This window comes from Lacerta agilis, chromosome 4 (assembly GCF_009819535.1).
Source record: "Lacerta agilis isolate rLacAgi1 chromosome 4, rLacAgi1.pri, whole genome shotgun sequence".
Classification (NCBI taxonomy): Eukaryota; Metazoa; Chordata; class Lepidosauria; order Squamata; family Lacertidae; genus Lacerta; species Lacerta agilis.
This window is the reverse complement of record NC_046315.1, coordinates 80,467,757-80,491,661: the sequence shown is the minus strand read 5'-3', so window position 1 is coordinate 80,491,661 and position 23,905 is coordinate 80,467,757. Positions and strand designations below refer to the sequence as shown.

The 23,905-nt window shown below is 40.2% G+C and overlaps 1 protein-coding gene across 10 annotated transcripts in view; it reads right to left on the bottom strand.

The window, feature by feature from the left end:
- The window catches only part of NALCN (sodium leak channel, non-selective), a 181,009-nt gene that overhangs the window by 105,259 nt on the left and 51,845 nt on the right, over positions 1-23,905 (bottom strand). Inside the window, exon 1 of one of the 10 annotated variants that reach the window (XM_033147803.1) lies at positions 12,381-12,411. The exons of the other annotated variants lie outside the window; for them this stretch is intronic. Coding sequence (XP_033003694.1) covers positions 12,381-12,396 — 16 coding nt within the window. The 5' untranslated portion in view covers positions 12,397-12,411. Of the gene's footprint in view, positions 1-12,380; positions 12,412-23,905 lie in introns of those variants that run through there. 10 annotated transcript variants of the gene reach the window in all.

Below are 23,905 nucleotides of genomic sequence, written 5' to 3'. Positions count from 1 at the left end.
CACCACTGAACAGAGACCATCTGCATGTCTCTGTGGATCTGTATGTACCAGTATGGGTGATCTACATACGTGTGTGTGTATATGTGTGTCTGGTATGTTTTTCTTACTGGATGTGTATGCACACAGGAGTCTGAGAGAAAGCTGACCTTTGATTGCCCCAACTTTTTCTTTGGCTACACCCACCATTTCCTGCGGTCCTTGTTAACATTGGCCAACAGGGAATTCAGCCATCAGCCCAACAAAGGTTATGTGCTTTTCAAATTACATCCAAATTTTAAAACCTAAAAATCATATTTTTCCCCCTTTCTCTTCTCCCATGTTTCTTTTTAAATCACATCATTTTCGCTTACATTCCTCTCCCCGCCCCCCACCGCAACTCCCCCCCCAATGCAATCTTAAAGTTAATCTTTCCTCTTGTGCCAACAGCCTCTTAATGTTTCTGTCGAGAGCAATTAAAATAAATGGTCCCAAATTGACATTTGTGATATGAAGTATTACTTCAGGATGGAGGATGTGATTTGGGACTGGTGGAGCGTTAAAAGCATGCCATAAAGTGGCTGAATAGATGTGTGTCAGAATGCCAAATCAAAAAACCCTCTGAAAGTATTCCGACATTCTGGAAAATATTTTCTTTAATGTTGACATTTGAAAAACAGTGCCTGCCATTTTAGAACAGGAGTTATTATGTTTTCAAAATCTCCTACTCGGGCCTTGCTTCTTTTCATTCTCATGATGTCCTTGCATCTACTTAAGGAAGCTGTCTGACTAATGGGGGTGGGGGAGGAATATGACAAACATCTATTGTGAAGGTGAAGCATCCCTGTAATGGTACCCATCTATTACAACCTGTCCATCAGTTCTACTTCTGTATCCCGGAGAAGGGATGAAAATCCCTCACCCCCAAACTCAGCATATTGTTTGAGCATAATTAAATATGGGAGGTTTTATTTCTGGATATGTAGGCAGACTTTGAAGCTTCAAGGTTTTAATTACTCTTAATTATGGTGTCAAAGAAATCACTAGGGATTTTTACTGAGCCCTGCAATCCTCCTCCTCCTCCTCTCAGATGAAGTTGAACAGCTGTTATAGAGTTACAGAAAAACAAATGCAAAATTGGAAAGCTTGGACATTCAAACACACAAGAGAGAGAGAGAGAGAGAGAGAGAGAGAGAGAGAGGGAGAGAGAAATTGAGGCTTGGGCTTTCCCACATTTTAATTAAAGCAACATACGATGACAAACTGCATAGATTTTAAATATTGGATTGAAAGTTGTGTTCAGGTACATAACAGGTGTGAGAGGGCTCATCACTGCTACTGCTTCTGTCGCAAGATCCCTTAGCACATCCGGATATTACAAAAATATTACAGCGAAAATTGCGAAGGCCACCATTAAATCCCTCTCTCCCCAAATCAATCATAAACATATAACTATTTCTAGAGTACTTTCAGCAGGTTTGTGAACTTCTGTGCTGACCTCTTCCTGGTTCCCTTAACAGCAGAAACTATATAATAGAGAGTTCTTAAAACTTCTTGTTTCAGGTTACCTCTGTGACATGGACAACTTTGCTTGTAAATTTTTAAGTGTACTGGCTGGTGTCAAAGGAACAGTAACAACTAATAAAAAGGTTAGCAATGGTTGCCTGTAGAGCACTTTTATATTTTCTGCAGAGCGTGTTCTCCTTCATGGAGAACATATGTTGCGGTGGGGTCTGGCAAGACATCCCTCTGTTGTTGGGTGGGATCGTTTAGATGGCCATGACCTGATCGGGTTCTTCTGGGTTGTTGGGGAGATTCTGATGTTGCCAATTTTTGATGGACAGCCCAGAGGCTATACATTCTCTGCACACAGCGTTGAGCTTCCTCTTTTCGCTGCGTGCATCGGATCACCCGCCCAACCTCCCTGTAATTAGGGCTGTTTGCGTTGACCTTGCTATGCCTGTCATGGGGTCATCTGCTTTTGGGGCAGGGGGCTGGTAGTAATTTTTTCATTTGGCTGATTGGCTGGTGCCATTTGGTATTCGCCTACTGCGTAGCAAATCATCACCACTTGTAAGGTTGCAGTTAGGCATTGGTTAAAAATTGGTTGGTGGAGGGGTAAGGATTGGCTGTGCCTGCCCCTCCAATGCTGCTGCTGTGCAGGTAATTCCATTAAAGGAATCCAGGGGCTCGCCATGCTTTTGTCCGTATCCCCAGGCAAGGGGCTAGGGCCGCACAAGAGCTCCTGGGAGCATTAGGGGAGAGGCAAGGGTCTGGCGCCCAGCTCCATTCTCTCCCCAAAATGTTTTCCCTTTACTGACTTCTGTGGGTGTGCGGATGTCAGTTCTGTCCCCAGGCGGGGACAGATAGTTGCAACCAATCTCTCAGCAACCACTCACATTTTGTATTTTAATAAAGTTGTGGCCAAAATTATGCCAAAAATCTTAAACTAAAATTTCTGTGTGAAGTGTGATTTATTTGAGGGTGGCTTGGAGGACCTCGAAACGCACCTATTGTACATTCAAGAACACTTATACAGTGGTACCTCGACTTATGAGCGACTCGACTTCCACATTTTTCGATTCCAAATGACCTCCAGAAGTGAAAAAATGGCCGCCGCTTCCGAAATTTTCGACTTCCGAAGTGAAAGCGGCGGCACGATACCTCGACTTACGAGGTTTTCAATGCGGTTTTTTCGACTTGCAAAGTTTTTTCCCGTTCCGAGATGGCGGCTTCGACTTGCGAAGATTTCGACTTACGAGTGCGCCTTCAGAACGGATTAACTTCGTAAGTCGAGGTACCACTGTATGCACACACATCTAAGAGTTTTGATTAGGCAACAGCTCCCAATGTGAGCCTGAGTGTTTTAGATGCGTGTCTGTCATTCATACTTTGGCCCAGTTTACACACAATGATAAACCACTGTTTAATATAAACTATGGTTTAATGGGCGCGATCACTTCTCCTCCCCAGCTATTGACATATAGCAGAGGAAATAAGCCTCTGGGAGGTCTGAAACAGCTGTGTAAAACTGCATCTGCCGCAAAGGCCACTGCGACATAAATTAAGGATCTGCTCACAGTGCACCAAGTTAAACCTTTAAAGAAGCAAAACAAAACATATTGGCCAAGATATCAAAATAAGTACCTAGCAGCTAAAAGCCTTCTTTCTTTTGTTTTTCTAACTGCCCATATAAATGAACTGACCCACCCAAACTTCCCAACCTGATAACCCCATAGCTGTCCGGGGGAAACCAGGACATACCATTTTTTGTGTGTGATTTCGCCCAGACAAAAGCACTTTTTTCTGAGGCAGCAAACTTGCTTTGTTCCCCAAACGTGTTTTTGGGTGCCATGCTCTCATGCAAGAGCACAGCTAAAAAAAACCTCATTTTGGGGGCCATGACCTTGTGCAGGTCACATGACTTGGCCAGGAGGACAGCCTGGAATACACACGTCCCAGTTTGGGGACTGCCCTGGACATGTTGACAATCATTGCATACATGTTGGCAATGAGGACATGTTGGCAATGATTTCTAGATTCGATGTGGCAGCACTGATACGGCAAAATACTACCACAGCAAAATACTAACGAGACTTTGAAAGATTGGCTTCTACAACCACTGATGGAAGTCTGTAACAAGATAATAAAGGGGGACAAAGCACCCGAAACCTGGAAAGAAGCATATATATCATTGATTCTGAAACCAGAGCAAGACAAGACAAATGTGAAAGAAAGAGAAAAGTTGGAAAAGTTAACTGGTCTGAGTTTTGTTAAAAAGGTGAAGTATCTAGGTGTTAATATGACAAATAAAAATCTGAACTTGTATAAAGACAATTATGACAAACTGTGGAAAGAGATAAGGAGAGATTTGGAAAGTTGGACGGACTTGAAGTTATCACTGTTAGGCAGGATTTCTGTAGTTAAGATGAATGTATTGCCAAAAATGTTATTTTTATTTCAAGCACTACCAATTGTGGACAATATGAAATGTTTTAAGGAATGGCAAAAAGCATTGTCAAAATTTATCTGGCAGGGGGAAAAACCTAGGATTAAAAATAAAATATTAACAGATGCAAAAGAGAGACAGGGATTTGCCCTGCCAGATTTAAAATTGTACTTTGAAGCTGCTGCTTTTTGTTGGATAAAAGATTGGATTATGTTAGAGAATACAGGTGTATTAGATCTTGAAGGTTTTGACAATGTTTATGGTTGGCATGCATATTTATGGTATGACAAAACTACAGTACACAAAGGCTTTAAAAACCATATAGTTAGGAAGTCATTGCACAGTGTCTGGATGAGATATAAAGATTTGTTGGAAAGGAAAACACCTAGATGGCTGTCACCATTAGAGGCAAAAGCTAAGAGGAAATTGAATATGGACTGCAAATGGTTAAAATATGAGGATTTATTAGAGGATAAAGAAGATGAGATTAAGCTGAAAGATAAACTTAATGACTGGTTACAGTACCATCAGATAAATGAAATGATTAAACAAGAAAAAATTGGTTTTATGAGGGGAAAATCTAAGCTGGAAACGGAGTTGTTAGATACAAATAGTAAAAATTTGTCTAGAATGTATAATCTGTTGCTGGAATGGCATACGAAAGATGAAATGGTGAAAACCGTGATGATTGATTGGGTAAAAGATATAGGACATAATATAATGTTGGAACATTGGGAAAGGTTGTGGAAACAAGGGATTAAGTTCACTGCATGTTATGGTTTGAAAGAGAATATGATGAAAATGATGTATAGATGGTACTTGACACCTGTGAAATTAGCAAAAATGCACCATGCATATGATAACAAATGCTGGAAATGTAAAGAGATAGAAGGAACGTTTTATCATCTTTGGTAGATTTGCCCAAGGGTGAAAGACTTCTGGGATATGATTTATAATGAGTTGAAAAAAGTATTTAAAAATACTTTTATTAAAAAACCAGAAGCATTTTTACTTGGAATAATAGGAGATGAACTGCCTAAAAAAGATAATTCTTTTTGTATGCCACAACAGCAGCTAGAACATTGCTTGCCAAAAACTGGAAAACACAGGACATACCTAAAATAGAAGAATGGCAAATGAAGATGATGGAATATATGGAGCTGGCCGAAATGACTGGACGAATCCGCAATCAGAAGGAGGAGACGATAGACCAAGAATGGAGCAATTTTAAAGTGTATTTAAAAAAATATTGTAATATTTTTTAAAGAGGAAAGTTTTTGGAAGAAACTGAGGCTTAGGTTAGTTTTCAGAATGGTGAATAATTGGAAAATAGTTAAAAAAGTTAGACAATGATAGTAGAAGAATTTATAATTGAGGATTAGAATTATGAATGTTTAAAATGTATTGGAAGACTGCTAAAGATGTAATAAAATGAAATCAGCAAAGAGGGATCTGAGGAAGTCATGAAACAGAGTGAGAAATTATAAGAAAGTTTGTACATATACTATGTGATGAGATATATTTCTTTATGTTATTGAAATTATGTTTTATGTGTTTCAATTATGTTAAAATTAATAAAAAGTTATTTTAAAAAAAACAAGATGATGAAATACACGAAGTATATTGCTCACACAAGAAGTCAAATATCGCAAATTAGCAAAAAGAGCAAAGCAGCTGATTTTGATGAAGACTAACAATGTCCCCCACCCCCACAGCTCCAGTGGAGACACATAATGCATGAAACCAGGTGTCAGGGGGCTGCCTCCGTCAACAGGCGAGGAGTTGCCGGGGGTTTTTCAGTATCGCCAGCCCCCACCTCCGTTGCTGAGTAACTCCTCCTCTTCCAGTGAAGAGGTCAGCAGTTCTTCCAGTGGGGAGGGGGAGATGGGAGTGGAAAGTAGGACTCAGGGCTCTGACAAGGTAGCAGAGCCCTTGCATTAGGCAGAGGCGGGAAAGGAAGCACCGCTTCCGTCTCCCCACTTACGCAGGGGGGAAAGACGCAGAGGGGGAAGGTGGGGGTTCCGCGTCCCGCACCTGTTATGCTGGGGTAAGAACCGGAAGGGGCCATTCCTGGACTCTGCCGAAAGATGAGCTGGATGTCTTTTCTGTAGCTGCACTGTATATATCTTAAGATTTAGTGTCAGGAAATAACGTAGTCCTGGACACAGCAGAGTTAACCGGAGGTTTTCTTGAAGCTTCTGGCTGTAGAGCATTAACTGGACAGCACAACGCAGGAACTCAGCAACTCACTTGGATAACTATATACAGTATTTATTGAAGCAACTAGTATCCATAAGTTACTATGTACAGACTTTACAAATAAAAGAAACAAAACATAAAACCTCTCCTCTCTGTCTCTCTCTCTCAACCTTCAGTACACCACTAACAACCAACAACAGCTCTCACACAGAGCTCATTCTTTAGGAACTCATTGACCAATCACAGGTTGTTGCTAAGGGTCTGGAGAGAGAGCAGATCTTGGCTTTCTGCCAACTGGTAATTGCTACAGAGGTGATAAGCTGACTTTCTGCACGTAGGCACTTTGAAATCTCTAGCAATATATTTATTGCACAATAAAGAAGCTTAGTTTATAAGTTTCTGCTTCAGCCTGGTTACTCATGAGCAGCCGCTGAAAGCCTTACACCTAAAAACCAGGTTCTTCCCTGCTATGTTCAGCTCTTACTTTCATAATCTTTCTAGACATACTCTTAAGTCAACAGGGTAGCACAATAAATGACAAAAATCTCAACATGCTTGCTCAATCTGTTTGAGAAAAATTTAATGAAGGATCTTGTGGATGATTGAGGTGAAAGAGGCCCAAACGAATCATTTTTAAAAAATCTAGCCAAAAATTAAAGTCTGTATCTGATATGCTGTGATTCTTCCATATGACCCTGCTGTATTAAGCTACTTCAATTTTGCACAATTAGGATAAACAATGCTACAATTGTCTGTCAAATAAATAAATAAAAAATAAATGCAACATTACTAAAGGCAGTATTATTATTATTATTATTATTAGTAGTAGTAGTAGTAGCAATCAAAAACAAAAGATCAATACAAAATGAACACTTAAGACACATACTTTTTCATCTAGCTTGAATGACCAAACCAATGAACAGAAAAATTCTAAATAAATGGGAAGATTCCTGTCTGAGAATACTGAACCACCACATCTTTCCCTCCCTTTCTTCCTGCCATCCCCACTATTTTCTTTCCAGTAAATTGTTATCGCTTTGTCTTGTGCTCTTTCCTTCCTTGTGCATAGGATAACCTTGGGGATAATAATTGCTTTGAGGTTATATCCTGGGGAAGGTGACAGAGTTATATTTGATTTCCTTCCAAAGCGAGAATGCTGAGACTTCCTCTCTTGATAGACATTTTAGGCCTTCCCTGCATTGCACATGACAAAATGGAGGTTGAAATTTCACAAATGTATTTTCCATCAAAGAGGGTAGAGGTGGGAACTATCCTTGAAGTAGGAAACTTAATTTCAGAAAAAGAAAAACAAACAAACCAATGACCAGGACTAGGAGTCTCAAGTATACTGGTATCGTCTTAGGTTTAAGTTCCTAAAGGGGAGCAGTGGGATCTCTTATTTATAGGATTCCTTTACGGAGGTGAAAATAGAAGAGACTGGACTTATATAGCTGCCCATTTTGGCAATTATTTGGGAAAGGAGAAACCCAGGAATTAATGTGGCTTAATTAATTAGGAATGGTGAAAAGAGAAAGCCAGTCACCTAGGACACTACCCCTGCTCAAGTTGCTAGATATTTTGTTTTTTAATGTTTGATGTTTTGTTGTGTTTTTATATAATGTTGCAAGCTGCCCAGGGTGGCTGGGGAAACTGAGCCAGATGGGTGGGATATTTTGTTTTTTAAAAAAATAAATAAATTAGAAATTATTACAACTGAAACTGCTAGACCCAAATGCATTATTTGCTCTCCCTTAATGATCTAATTGAAAAGTAAAGGGGCCAAGCATTATCTACTAACTAGACTTGACATTGTAGACCCAGGTCCTTTAATTCCAATACGTAAAGGTAAAGGGACTCCTGACCATTAGGTCCAGTCGTGTCCGACTCTGGGGTTGCGGCGCTCATCTCGCATTACTGGCCGAGGGAGCCGGCGTAAAGCTTCCGGGTCATGTGGCCAGCATGACTAAGCCGCTTCTGGCGAACCAGAGCAGTGCACGGAAATGCCGTTTACCTTCCCACTGGAGTGGTACCTATTTATCTACTTGCAGTTTGACTTGCTTTCAAACTGCTAGGTGGGCAGGAACTGGGACCGAGCAACGGGAGCTCACCCCGTTGCGGGGATTCAAACTGCTGACCTTCTGATCAGCAAGCCCTAGGCTCTGTGGTTTAACCCACAGCGTTAATTAACCTGGTTAATTCCAATAGGTCTACTCAAAACCTGGCTGACCACCACTCCTACTTTTGGGAATGCTAATCTGCCATACAGCTGTGAAACAGGATTTAAAGTGGAGGAGGAATAGCTGATGAACCCACCCCCTCCTAAAATTTCCCCCTCTGCAAGCCATCCCTGAAGCTGGATTTTGTCTGGCTAAGAGTGAGTCCAGACAGAAAAACAGAAGTAGATTTAGGGGGGTGTAACTGATTCTGCTGCACTGGGTGAGGGGCTTCAGGGACACTGCAGGCAGAATGAAAGGTGGGGGGGGGGCTCACCAAATTTGAGACCCCAAGGTCCACCACTGAAGAGAAACATGGACGGGTAATGCAGTTACAGCAGCAGATGCATCAGATGACGAGATGCCTCCAGCCCCCCAGTTTTGCCTGTCAAATTATTCCTTACCTCCCCGCTTTATAACTCTTCAACCAGACCTGTGTTTTTTTTAAGGCACCTCTAGTTGGTGCTTAAGTTCCAGCTGGTTCTTTCTATATTCTCTTATGCTGATTTCATAGTGTTGGCTTGAAATAACGAGGCTAGATACAAATCCCACGCTATTTGAAAGCTGAGAAAATGTTTAATGCTTGTGTTCCGCTCCTCTTGAAACAGATAATAGCACCAGCTGAGGGAATATCTGCAAACTCCACTTACTGCCTGATTGTCTAGCAAATATCACCAAACACTTGCAAAAATGGAATTGCACGGTGGTGAATAGACCCAATTGTTATTAAAATACATGCAGCACATTTTGACGTGCAATGTGGTTGAAGCCTTAATCTTATTCGTCATTAGATCAAGGAATCACAGCTCAACAGTAGAGCACGTGACTTGTGTTCAGGAGGCTATGGGTTCGATCCTTGGCATTTCCCCTTAAAAAAAAAATACTAGCTAGCAGGTATGGCAAAGACCCCTGCCTAAGACCTAGAGAGCCTCAGCCTATCAGAGCAGATGGTTCTGTTGATCAAGGCATAACCTTCTCACTCATTAAAGATGCCGTCTGATCAGTATTACCTCCCCCCCCATTACACCTCATTAGTGGCCTGTGTAAATGTAAACGTTTTAGATCAGTATGTTCTATACTTAGGCCCCTTCTAAAGAACCACTTGAAAGTTGCATCAACATGTGCCTGGGCCCAGGCCAACTAATCCTGTCCTTTGTGTTGCACATGCCAGCATGACCTGCCCCCCCAATAGCTCAGTTTCTGTCAGGGACCATGCTGAGGAGGGCTGTACTGAGGAAGAATGGCGGGGGCCACCCCCTTCTCCTGAATCTTCCCAGGAGCAGGAGGACAGTAAAGATTTGGAACAGTGGTTTGCAGAGGGACATAGTTCAGAAGGCATAAGCTGGGAAATACTGGATAGGGGAACAGCTAGCAGAAGAAACTCTAGAAGAGATTTAACAGATTCAGATAGTATCCACTCCACTTCCCCAAAGTCACAGAGAGCTCAGAAGTGTCAGAACACAAAAAAACAGAGGCTACAAACTCAGATTACAAGACGTAGGAGTGACATAAATTAATAGGGGCGGAAGGAGGAGTGAGCCTTAATAGGGAGCACAGCCATTCTGGTTAGACACTTTCTTTTGTTCTTTGCTGTGCTTATTAAAGAAATTAACTGGTAAGAATTCCTTTTCGTTTGATTTGCTCATTTATGGCCACGGGGGAGGAAGCGGACTCCCCAAAGCCTGACAGTTGCTTAGAGCATGGTGCTGATAATGCCAAGGTTGCAAGTTTGATCCCCGTAAGGAACAACTGTATATTCCTGCATTGCAGAGGGGTGGACTAGAGGATCCTCAGGGTCCATTCGAACTCTACAATTTTATGATTCTTTGGGTACAGCAGTACATGTGAAGGTTTCCATGCAATCTGGGATGACAAAGCTGCATGCATGAGGTTCCGGAACTCAGCATGAACACCACACTTATTCTGTTATAATGGCAATGGCGCCCACCTGAGAGGGGCCAGAACTGAGTTCCAGCTGAAGAAAAGCCCTGTTTATTTTTTTGCTGTACACCATCCTGATATTTTGTATGAGGGGCAGGCTCTCTCTCTCTCTCATATTAAGTATATTCTGCTGAGCTGAATGTTATATTTAATTACAACAGAAAATTAGAACATAATAAGATATATTCCACAAGGTTTAATCTTAGGCAGCACAGGACAGCTCAAACACTGTTGTCAAAGGACATATGGCTCTCTGGAGAAATAAAATAAAATAAAATAAAATGCCGCTCTCCTCAACACATAGCTTTTAAAACTTCTTGAGTGCCACTAGGTGGCGATCACGTTCTTTATGCACAAAACAGAATCCATGCCAGTGTTTTAAGATAAATAGAATGGGGTTAATCATTCTTTATTATTCTTTTGGTGTTTGGCACTGATGCCCGATCTCTCCTTATACACTACAAAATTGTTTAGAAAAGTTTTCTTTTTCTTTTTTTTTAAAAACAACCCTCAATGTGTTTTGAAAGTAGTGGGTTTTTTGTTTTTTGGGAAATACTAAATTCCCCACAGCATGGTGAACCATATTCTACCATGGGGTTTGGTGGGTGGTAAAACAGCATTGCGTGAAATCTCTTACTATCACTAAACATTTTTCACATAACAAATAATAAACAGCATTGCCTTGAGAACAACCACCACGTTCTACTATATATGGTAAAAATGTCTTCTTTTAGAGATAGGCTGGCAATACACACAGCCGCCATAGTTCTGATAAGACATTTATGTCGCTTGGGTGCTAGCAAGAGAAGATACGAAAATTCTTCAGGGTGAGCGAGACCTAATACCGAGAGTACCAGTAATCATCACTGCCTAAGGAAACAGGGCTGAGGAATGCTTGCAGCGGCCATGTCTGCTATTGCTGGTTCCCATTGCATCCCTAATATGTATTGTTGCTTTGGGGGGCTTTGGGCCAAAAAAGCAGTATATAAATAAACTATCTCATAGTATGCAATGATTCCCTGCCCTATATGGGATGAGAGAAGACAAGAAAATAGAGGCTTCTTCTCTATATCACTTTTCAGAAGAGCACATTACATTATCAGCACTGGGGACATCTTGTTTTCTTCAGCTTTCCATAGCTTTACAATTCCTACAATTTTCTTCATTTTTGCATAGCTTTTCCATTCTTATACTGTAAAGACATGCATTATTTTACAAAATGAGACACCACAGCTCAAACAGCTCCCCCACCTTCTCATACACATCAGGAAGTTTTTCTCCAAGATGCCCTATGGATGTCATGCCAGACCACAGTAGGGGATTAGCAGTGGTCCAAGATTTTGATGGGTATGGGCAGGGGCACAGCCCTCTTCACTTGAGGCCCAAATGTCTGGACAGCTGCTTTATCTTATATAGATCTGCCCGAGTGTTAAGATGTGCAGAGAAGGCCCTGCTGGCAGTTCTTCCACCATGAGAACCTTGCAGGGTGGGAGTGCAAGTGAGGGCTTTCTTGTGGTGGCCCCCAAATTGTGGAATGCTCTCCCAGTCAAAGTACATCTGGCCCCCTGCTTTTCAACAGCAGGTTTTTTGGTTTTTCTAAAACAAATTTATTTATTTGGTTTTTCAAATTAAAATTTTAGAGATATATCAAGCATAAATCATAAAAAACAAGATTCCAAGGAATGTCCTGGACTTCCATTCTCCCCTTTGTGCGTCACAAAATACTTTTGGGAGTAGATGATGAGATCTGAAGTTCCCTTGCCGTACTGCTTTTGCTGGCACTGGTTGTTATTTATAATTGCTAATCTCGACAGTTTTATTTGGTATCCCAAGCTGTGTGTAATGTACCCTGGCTGGGACACGTTGGTGAAAGGCAGGCTATACAGAAATATATGTATATTATTTATTTTCTATAATAGTAGCTCCAAAGTGGACAATTTGTATTGGAGAATCAGCACGAACTTAAACTGTTAAATTCTCCCACATAGGCCTACTGTGGCAGCAGTTTAAATTAGCCTCCCCACCAACTACTTTTGAAAAATGAATAGATAGATGATAGATAGAGAGACAGATAAAGCAGGGAATGACTTCACCCTAGTTACACAAAACTTTCCTCATTTGAACATCCTAGTGCAGGGGTCACCAACATTTTTGGACTAGTGGGCACAGGGATGGTGCTGGGTACAACTCACAAAATGGCAGCCGTGTAAGAGGCATGCCATAACACAAAATGGCTGCTATGAGGGAGCACGGCATAGCACATTAGAGAAACAACCACCCTTATGTCCTGTTGGGCCTTATTATGGATATATCTCTTTCTCTTGCATGCACACACACACAGTTATGCTATTAGCTGACTAATAACAATAGGAAACATTCCTCAGTACCAGAAAAATATATAAACAACTGTCATTTCACAGAAATCTCTTTTAAGGCATCTTCATATTTTGCTCCACAGCTTTCTTTCTAGGAGGACTGGAGACTTGCTTTTTTAAATAAAAGAAACGAAAGCTTGGAGACTGAGGCAGCTACCTAGGGACACCACTGGAAGCCTCTATCGGCAGGTTGGAGGACCTCTGTGCTACGGTCTCCTTTTCCACCTCTGAAACTTTCCAACATACCAACACCCCTTTTCTGAACTGTGGGGCAAGCACAATTGGGGCCATGCTTAGGCAATGTCTATGACCTGAAATAGTTTTCGTTCCGTTACCAAGAATTACTTGCAAACGTTTTCCATGCTTCAATCTCCGTGTCCACTTATATTTTACAGCAGCACCATCTCCAGTGCTTTTTTATCCGCGGCGATATTTTTGGTCATCTTGCTTCAGCGAGCATTCTTTTTAAAAGGAATTGTTATTTTGTCAGGCAGCTCGCAAATAATCCCAAAGTAAAAAAGGACTGGAAAGTATCATGGCAGTCGATCGGGGGAGGTTCTTGTGTGGGTAAATAGTCAATACTATTTTTTCCCCTTTCCTTTCCCTTTCCCTGGTGCTAATATCCCTTCATGCATCCACTGGCAGTTTAGAAAAGAAAAGGATTCAGTGAACTGAAGAATTGTTCACACCTTTCATGCTGCACCATCTGGATCGTTCACACAGAATAGCAAGGAATGCAAAATATGAGGGCATTTTCCCTCTAAATACTGTGCAGAGCGCATATGCTAGGTAGATGGAGAGAAAAGGCTTCAGTCCATAAATTGCTTATTTTGTACCACCTGCTACTTGGGAGGAAGGATTAAAAAGGGGGGGGGACAGAGCAGCATAAGAGGACTACGCCAAAGTGCTTGCAATAAAGGGTTCTGTCAAGTGGGAGAAGGAGGGAGGAGATGAAGGCAAGAAGATGAAACCCAGAAAAGAAAGCAAACCTGCTGTTGGTCTGCCACAGCAGAACAACATGAGGAAGCTCATCAGCTTCTAGCCATTTTTGTGTGTGGCTACAAACACAGCTAAAGGGCTGCTGAGGGGACGAGGAGGGACTTGCAACAGTCCATGCAGGGCGAAATCCTCCTAGGACAGATTATTTAAATAAGCCTTTGGGGACCAGGTGCAACCCAGATGTTTTGGGCTCCCATCTGATTTTCTACTTTCTTCTGGGGAAAGTAAAATATGCTTGTTATTTGTTGCATGGTTGTTGTTGTTTCTTGAAAGGCAAGCCGTGTCTATCACAGCACTCGATCTCCAAAAGATCTACTATGGAAGTTTGAGGTTTCGTAATTTTCCTCCACTTTGCACAAAGTACCCAGCATAATTTACAATGCTAATACATCCACCATTTCAACAGCAAAGTTAATTAAGAGCTCGAATATGAAAAGTGCACTTGTTTCACATTTCCATGTCACCGATATTATGGTTCCTCATGATTTCTGGCCCTCCCCCAACCAAGCTAATTATGCCTAGAACAATACAATGCTGGCTCTTTTTCACACATCTAAGAAGAGGCAGAGGACTCTGCTAGAAACTTCCTTTTTTCCCTGACAAGTATCCTTGCTTAACAATTCTTCGTAATTGCTATTGGCGATAGCTATGATCTCATGAACCTAATTACCCAGGAGAATAACAGTGCTTGCTATTATTTTTAAAGGTTCCTGAATATAATTTTTTAAAAAAAAGTATTTTCAATTACCATTTATTCAACAGGTTTGCTTTGATTAACCTCCGGGGCCCCTGATGACAGAACAGATCATATTTCAATACATAACAGATCATATTTCAATACAGCAGTGTCCTTAAGATCTGATATCGAAGATCACACCAGTTTTTAAAAAAATCTCTAGCACTGTAATCACCATCATATTATATAGATTTATTGGTGACCCTTAGGCCGTGGAAGTATTAATGTACTAATTATCTAATCATATTTGAATGTCTGCATTAGCTATTGCAGTTATATTACCAGTACTCATTGTATTCAAAAGTAAAATCTTTTAGCACAATATATAAATGTTACATGGAAAAAATACGAGAGACATTGCACACACTTTTGTAAATCAAGATCATATAAATATATATACATATATATATACAGTGGTGCCCCGCTAGACGAAAATAATTCGAATTTTTCATCTAGCGAAGCGGCAATGCAGCGCGGAGGTTTCCGCGCTAAAAAAAAAAGTCTTGCGAGGCAGCCCCATTGACTTTTTCGTCTTGCGGGGTAGCTTCCACTAGACGAATGCCGTTCGTCTAGCGAGTTTTTCGTCTAGCGAGGCATTCGTCTAGCGGGGCACCATTATATACACAACACACACATATTCAGAATTGATGACAATGGAAGCATTTCTTTTCTGGGTTTATTATTATTATTAATCAGTTAAAGACCTTGCGAGAGACCAACTTATTTATTTAAATATAAGACGTGGGAACCAAGTGATTAATAGAATAAGCGAATGGGGGGTATCTAATCAAAAGTAATTTAAGTCACTTTCAGTAGAATACTAGGTGTTTTTACTCAAAAGGGAAGTCTGCTGTGTTCAATGGGGTTCACTCCCTGGAAATTGTTTTTGGGATTTGTTGTAGCGTGGGGTTAGTGATTTCAGTAAGTGATTTCAGCTCTCTGACATAGTAAGCAGGAGAAAGTTTTATTCAGGCCACAGAGAGGGAAGCTACATTTATAGGGACAGGGAACTTGCTCGAAAGGGATACATTTTGGAGGGAACAATTTCAAGCAATCACAACGCTGCCTTTTGATGGAAACCAATAAGACTGAGGATCCAAATACAGCAGCTTAAATGACCCAATAGTAGCTGTTCCTTCTGGAACAGGAAGGCAGTTACTTTACCCTAATGCGAATACAGACAATAGTAACACAGATATAAAAACCATTGAATCAATACACAACAGGATTGTAGTCAAGAGGAATTTCTACTCTGTAAATAATATTGAAAAATGAGCAGTGCCATTCCTATTGCCCAGTCCAGGGGGTGGGTGTCAAGGTTGAGAATGTTTACCAGGATCCCAAGGAAGACAGACCACTTCAACAGTGAAATCACTTACAGGTGGGTAGCCGTGTTGGTCTGCCATAGTCAAAACAAAATCGAAAATTCTTTCTAGTAGCACCTTTCGCGTGCATGCACACGAAAGCTCATACCAGGAACAAACTCAGTTGGTCTCTAAGGTGCTACTAGAAAGAATTTTCGATTTTGTAGTGAAATCACTTGCATGTTCCAAGGAGTACCAAAAAATGTAAAGAACAATGAGTGATTTCTCTTTCCATGTTGTGCACCAGATTAAGGAGGTCCAAGAGACCGTCTAATCTGAAACTGGCACTGCTCTTGCACAGCTCCCATTCATTACAATGAGACTGCATTCTCAGGATCCCCCCCCCCCCCGTCTGTAGCGGGTGCGGTCATGAGACTAGAGGTGGGTTGGCAAGCTTTTTGATATGTGGCCTTGAAGACAAAACTCTGGCTATGGCTTAAACTATGTTTTAACCCGGTGGGCATGCCCCCCTTGATACTGAGGGATGACTTACAATCATCGTAGGAAAAAGAGACTTTAAACAAAGTGCAGACCTGCGGACTGTCACATCTCTTCCTGGAGTGTATGGCATTCAGTCGAGCTAAAGTTGTGAGCTCTCAAAGACTGAGGGACATTGCTAGACAGGAGGATATTGCCTTTGTGAAACTGGGATGTTTTCGGGGGATCAGATATTCCAGATTTCACCAGCTCCTTATCTGGCGGAAATCCACTATGTGGAATACCGCAGACTCCTCACAGCTGCCAGGTTAAATGTTCTGGAATCGGCAGTTTTGTGGGGAAGATACAGGGGAGTTCCATATGCCCAGAGATCCTGACCCTGTGCCCAGGGAGCGGTTGAGTCAACTGAACATATCCTTTTGACCTGCCCATTTTATGCAGATCTTAGACAAAAACTTATAGCTCCACTCCTAGGCCAATTTAGCCTAGTAGACAGAGAAAGACAGGTTTTGTTTTTGTTGAACAATTTCACTGGTACCACAACTTTCTTGGTGGCCAAATTTCTTTTTTTTTTTTTGGCCCTTAAACGCTGTAAGGTTAAAATTGACAGTATTGACATGGGTCTAAATGTATAGTCTACTTCTCATTGTATGTTTTAGTGTTAAGCTCCTTGAGATGTTTAGACGTTTTACTTTTTGTATGGATAATGATTGTGTACTGACTGACGGTCGAATAAATTTTTATTGATTGATACAATGAGATTGTGCAAGATCCAGTTCTTGGTGGAATTACTCAAGTAAAAATGTCCTGCATAATCTCTGTGGGGGGAAAAACTCAGGTGCATGCTAAATTAAACAGCAATAGATAGCTCTCCATCTCAGTCTCCTAACACTTACTGAAATAAAAATGTGCTTGCCAGTTTCTAGAACTGGCTTGGAAAGCCTCTCTGGGGAAGAATTTCCAAATATGGAGTGTTCTCTATCCCTTGTCGCCACCGATTTGACCTCTGATGCTGAAAGGGTTCTGAGCAGAGCTTCCTCTGAGAATCTTTGTGTGCAGCAGTCTGATAACAGGGGAGACATTTACAGAGGTAACTACAGTTAAGGCCATTTAGGACTTTAAAGGTTACGGAAAAGCAACATGCGATTACTGGCAATCATATGCATGGGAATGGTACTCAGGAGGGATTGAAGGAAGTGCCCTTTCCGTGGTGAGATGGGCAGAGGGAGGCCTGAGTTGCCTAGGCAACTAGCTCTCCAAAAACAAGGTCACAGACGATAAAACTGTATCTGGAGATGTTCATCAGAATCCCATTTGTTTACGCTAACCAAGTCTCAGCAGCGCGTATTTCTCATTCGATTAGTTGATGACTAGTTTTAACGGAAGGGTCTGTGATAAATACATTTGGATTGTGTCTTTTAGAAGGTAGAGTCAAGGATGGCCTTTCGACAGGGGCGAGAAGACATCTTTTCACTTTGTACCAATGAAAAGCCCTGCTTAACATTTTGAAAGTGTTAATGCATTTTATATTAGCAACACACATCCGCCCATTGCAATGCAGAAGATTCCACATATTGCTGAAGTGTATGAAAATGTCTATGTAGATATGCAACCATCATTATGAATTGGCTGAATGTATCTTCTGATGAGGATGGAGACGCACTGCTAGTTGTTGTGTGTAAGCAGCGCTAGAATGGAACCATTAGCTAGTCCTAATAAATGAATGACAGTTTAGAAACAAAACAATAATAACAAAAGCCAGTAGAAATTCATTTCTTTTGAAAGAAAAGAAGAAGAAACCAACAGTGTGTTGTTTTAAGCAAGCGAATGTGAGAGGTGTTTAATCTGGAGACATTTCTGCTCTTAAATTAGAGCAATACTAAAATATTGAAAAAATATGTTGAACTTAAAATCAATGGGTGTAGTGATGGATGTCACTGTCAAACAGAAAACCTGAATGCACATACAGAGCTTTGGGAAAACTCACGTAATTCACTGTTGTTTTATATAATCTGTCAGTCAAAGAGATTCAGTGACTACAGCCTAACTGTTTTACCTGTCTGACAGAGCTAAGGTGATGTCACCCGTTGTAAATAAAAAAAAGAGCATTTATGCTAGATATGCAGATAGTTTGCAAAAAAAAAAGGAAGTTAGCCAACATATATCGTTTCTGTCAAACTCTCTGACTGCAAGATAGACACACATACATAAATAAAATAGTAACAGCCTTCACTACAAATGGAATGGCGGGACGAATAATTGAAACATACTGTATGCAGATAAACTTTTTGAAGTAGTTCATAGTCTCATATAAAGTACGAGCACTTTGCTTAAGGGACATCAGTAAAAAAATACACACTGAAGTCCTGTAAGAAGCAACAAATATTCAAGCATCTTCTCCAATAATCTGTCAAGTTGCTGACAAACACCCAAAACACACTACATGAATGTGAAAGTTTTAAAGTGTGACCCATTAGGTCCATTACTGTTTTTTTTATAATTTTTTTTATTTTCTATTATAAAAATACAAAAACACAAAAACTAACACAACACACTACAAATAACAACAAAAAAGAAAAACAACATCAATACAAACATATCATAAATTCATTCACATCCTCTATTACATTGTCTTGGTGACTTCCTCACACCCTCTCCTTCTACGTACACTGTATCTCATCTGTAGCAATACCCTATCCTCATATTAAAACAAATATTGCTAAACTTATTCTTCTGTTTCTATACAATTCCAAACTGTAGCCTAATTCTTCTATCTGCTCTTTTCTTAAATCTTTATTTTTGCATGAGTTCTTAAATATTCCTTAAATTTCTTCCATTCATTCTCCATAGGTCCATTACTGTTTTTAAACAGCAGTCATTTGGAGCAAACTATGCATTTTTTCATTAATTTTCACTCCCCCCCCCCCGAGAATTCTTACTCCTCCAATTTTAGAGGGAGGAAGCTTTGCCAAAAAAGCCCAACCATTAATAATACCAATATCAATACTAATACTAATACTGATAATAATAATAATAATAATAATAATAATAATAATAATAATAATTTATTTATATGCTACCCATCTGACTGGGTTGCCCATCAAACACAGTAAAACATCAAACATTAAAAAAAAACTTCTCTATACAGAGCTGCCTTCAGATGTCTTCTCAAGGCTTATACATTTTAAATGTGGGGATCTTGGGTCTCGAGTGTTTGGCTAAAGTGAGCAGATTTGTTTCTTGTGAAAATAACTTTAGCTGCTAAATCATAGAACATCAGTTTCTTCCCACTCTTGTAAGAATGTTTCTCATGCTCAGTTATATATAGGTTATCAAAACAATTTTGTAAAGACCAGAACTGATAGATTTACCAGTTGGCTGTTTCTTAAAAGAGAAAAGCCAATGCCTTTGGCAAGTGGCTTCTTTAAAACTGCCAGATAAAATGGGAAGAGCAATTCCAAGTCCCAACATTCCTGATTTAAACCACGCATTTAAGCTTGTCTCCTTTCAGCAGGAACACTTTTGATCTTTCTGAAATGCAAAATATTTCAGCACACCCAGGAGAGGAATTTTCCCATATCTACTCCAGTCAAATCTGAACTCTGACTGTTCTTGGATGCAATATCTACATTTGAAAAGTTAGCATCAACTTCTGACCTTTTATGTTTCTTCATCTATGCCTTTAAAGAAAATTTTCTTGGGTAAGGAATCAAACAGTTCAATATGTCAGCACGGCTTAAGAAAAAGCTGTTGCATATAAATATATCTGAATTACATTTTTAGCCAGTATGGAAAACAAGTTTCCTCAAAATACCATTCAGAATGTCTCAAAATAAATCCGCTCACTTAAGGAAAGACTCTAATATTGATTACTCGGCTTTTTATCTACAGGAAAATATCTGCTTGTTGATAAAAAGGAGTGTGAAAATGTTTCTCAAAATCAATGGGGCCTCCCCTAAAAGTTCACAGCCCTGGTTTTTGAGAAACAGCTGATGACTCTTAAGAGCAAAAATAGTTATAATAAAAATCAAAGTGAACTCCTGAAGGATCGTCAATAAGCAACCTGCATGTATAGGAGACATTAAATGGCATCATACCGTGCTCATGCTTTATTTCCATCTCTCTCTCTTTCTGTCTTTAAATTACAGCTAATAGCTTTATGCACTTGCCCAGCTGGAGCCTTAATAGACTGAAAAACTTCAATTAATCAAGGTAAACCCACAATTTCCACGAAGAGTCTCATTCGCTAGTACTGAAAATAGGACAACAACACGGTACATCATCCCAAACCCTGGGAGCTGGAATCTAACAATATATGAAGTCCCCCAACCCTGTTTTCCATGCTGCTATGTCTACCTAACAGGGAATTTGGAGAGAAGATTTCCATTCTGGGGGGTGATCTTTGAGGAAATGGAAATGTAACACACACTCCAGACCAGATCACTTTCCAAGCACGTCCGTTAACTTCATCAAGGCTGGCACTGGAAAGGAAGTCCAGCCTGCTGGTCCATACCAGCCCCGATGTATAGGTTCTACATAGCACAAGGGAAACATACCTTCCCACACACCAGAGGTGACAATACAGACACATTTGTAAAATATATATATATATTTTAAAAAACCTGACACTTGAGGATTGCTGACCAAGAGGCTCTGCCCCAGTTGGTCATCCTATATAATAAAGTGCAAGTGTCTCTGCGTCCAGTGCCTGTGTCCGTGGGATTGCGCTACTGCGCATGGGCCCCACGGACAGCCGTTGGGACTTGGAGCGCAGAGACGCTCTGCGCGTGTTCCCGATGTTGCTAGGGCAACAGTTTGACCACATATGTTCTAGCGCCCATTAATTTAACGGGGTTAATGTACTAGTTATCTATATTCTTACATTTACTGCATGGTTGAGAACAACTGTGTATGCGTTTCCCATCTGATCACTACCCTCTTTCCTATCCTGAGCACTGGCAAATTATTGTTATTATCATTATCATTATCATTTACAAATTAAAAGCAGGGGCAACAATGCATGTGGAGAAACTTGAGAAATACTATTTGTTCTCCGCTGCTATGGGATAGTTACTAACAAAAGACATCCCATCCAAGAGTCAGTGAATCTAGATAAAACAGATGTGTCACAATTCAGCTTGTGGCTTTAATAAATAAATTAAAAAGTTGACAAACTGTAAGTCTTTGCTTTTCATTACCTGCCTATGATAACTATACATGTAACTGATTGCACGCACTTTCCTACTAATTCTTCTCTGAGAAAGGCATTATAAAAGTTTACCACCCTTCTTGTGGAAATGTTTTATTTTTTGCTTGAACTGACTTTTATCCTGCTGTTTTCTTGTTTTATTTAATGTTTATTTATGATCCCTATATCATGTCTGGGCTCAGGGCTTTTTTTCCAGTCAGAACTCACCTATCAGGAGGGCGCCATTGCCATTCTAAGAGAACGAGGGAGGCGTTCCCCTTATGCAATGTTTCTTGAACTGACAATATTATTAGTTTCTTGCCTCATTAATTTATCATTCAGAGTTCTAAATTCCATTAGCATATTCAGACCTCTGTGAGATTTTTTTTTAGTTCTAATCATTGTAAAATCTGTTTTATCCAGCCCTGATCTGGAAAACAGGAAGAGGGGATGTATGGAAAATTAAAATGGCATCTTAACCACACGACCTGCACGTTTACAGTCATTCACATCCCAGGAAGCACCCCTTTGTTCCAGAGCCTATAATCCATTCAAGGCACAGCAAATGCAGTGCTCAAAAACACATAACTCTTAATTAATTTCCTGATTATGGGGCAATTTTGTTTGTTTTGTTTTTTGTCCAGAGCAGCACTTTCCAGACATTCTCTCTCTTCATCTTCATTAAGGATGATGGCTCTAATGAGCTTCCATTTCTTATCATTTGTGTGCCTGCTTGTATGCCCCCCCCCCCGATTGTGGTAATTTACCCTCTTTAAAAAGTTGTCTGCTCTCCCGATGAGCTTTCTGCAATATCAGGAAGCAGATATGGTCACTGCCAAGCATATACTTGGAAAAAGGCTTGTCTCACCTTTCCAAAGAAATTAGACAAAATCTAGTTGCTGCTCTAACTACAGACTTCCCAGGGGTACATCATAAAAGAGACCTAGGTGGGCTGTGCCCAACACAGACAAAACAGTGTCAAAGGGTTAAATGTAACTGAGAAAAGAATGTGTTTCAGGAAGATGTGCTAAATGTGGGACAGACAGGGTTGGGCGGTGGGAGGTTGTTTCTCATTTTTCCAATCTTAAGTTCAGTTCTCTACATTTACACATCAGTTTGTGATGTTTTTAAAAAAGCCCTTACAAAAATTGATCAGCATTTTAGCATGATGTTCTCTTAATGTACACATGTGTCTATGCAATTTCCCTTAATATAAACATTTTTGCAAAGCAACTTCCCCCAATAGAATGCATTTTTGTATGTTATTTTCACAAATATATGTGACAACACTTTGCATAAATTAATATACTGATCAAGATGGACCTATGATCTGACTTGGTACAAGACAGCTTCTTATGCTTCTACGAAATGTTGCAAAGGGCAGCGGAAATCCAGACGGCAAATTATCATTAGACTGGCTGAACAGCTTATATTTCTTTCTGGGAGAAACTAATTATCTCTCACATTTAAGTACTGTTAACAACTAAGCCATCATATCACTGGTTAAAATACATTCTTTTGCAGGATAGCGATGACTGAATTCGTATTCCCTGTTCCACTTTTCAGCTGAAAAATTAGGGATGTGGCTGTCAGTCCTGGAAGATCTGCATTCTACCTTGCTGGCCTTTTCCACCTGCCCTAGGAGGGAGGGGCCCTGACTGACTCCAGCTACAAAAGCTGAGGCTGCTGAATAGACTCTCAGGCTGTGGTATTGCTGGGCAAGGGGGAAGTTGCTGCTGTTATTGATATTGCCGTATTTTCCGGCGTATAAGACGACCCCCAACTTTTCCAGTTAAAATATAGAGTTTAAGATATACTCGACCGCAGATTCTCCACCTGGTGTATAAGACGACCCCCGACTTTTGAGAAGATTTTCCTGGATTAAAAAGTAGTCATAGGACAGAATATACAGTACTTTTTGCATCTTCATTTTTAGATCTTATAATGATCAATGTGGAAATTGTTCAATTATGGTTGTGTGATTTTTGATTTGTTGTATTTATTGCTTTTGGATACTTTTGTTATGTATGTAATTAGGTAAACCTTTTAATGTTATAAGCCTTCTTGAGCATGGTTAACTATGGAAAAGTGGCATACAAATTACATGATGATGATGTGATTTTAAAAAATCACCCAGACTAATTGTGGTAAGTCCACCTCTGAGCAGATTAGGTTGCACAGAGTCCTTATTCGCACCTGGCCACCTTTTTAATAATAATAATAATAATAATAAATTTATTATTTGTACCCCGCCCATCTGGCTTCTGTGATGAGTATTCTTGATTTGAGCAATACCTAATTCCAGTTGTGACACTGCTGGCTTAATAAATAGATAGCTGCAAATACCTTACCAAGGTGTTCTGACAAGGAGTCATTTATTTTATGAGCAGTGACAAAGGAAGGTAACTTTTTAAATAATAAAAAACCACAAACCACAAAAAATCAGGATATACAATCAGCATTTTTGTTTGTGCTCATCTGCAGAAGGGGCTGAGTTACACAGCTCAGACAATACAGCAAACAGAAA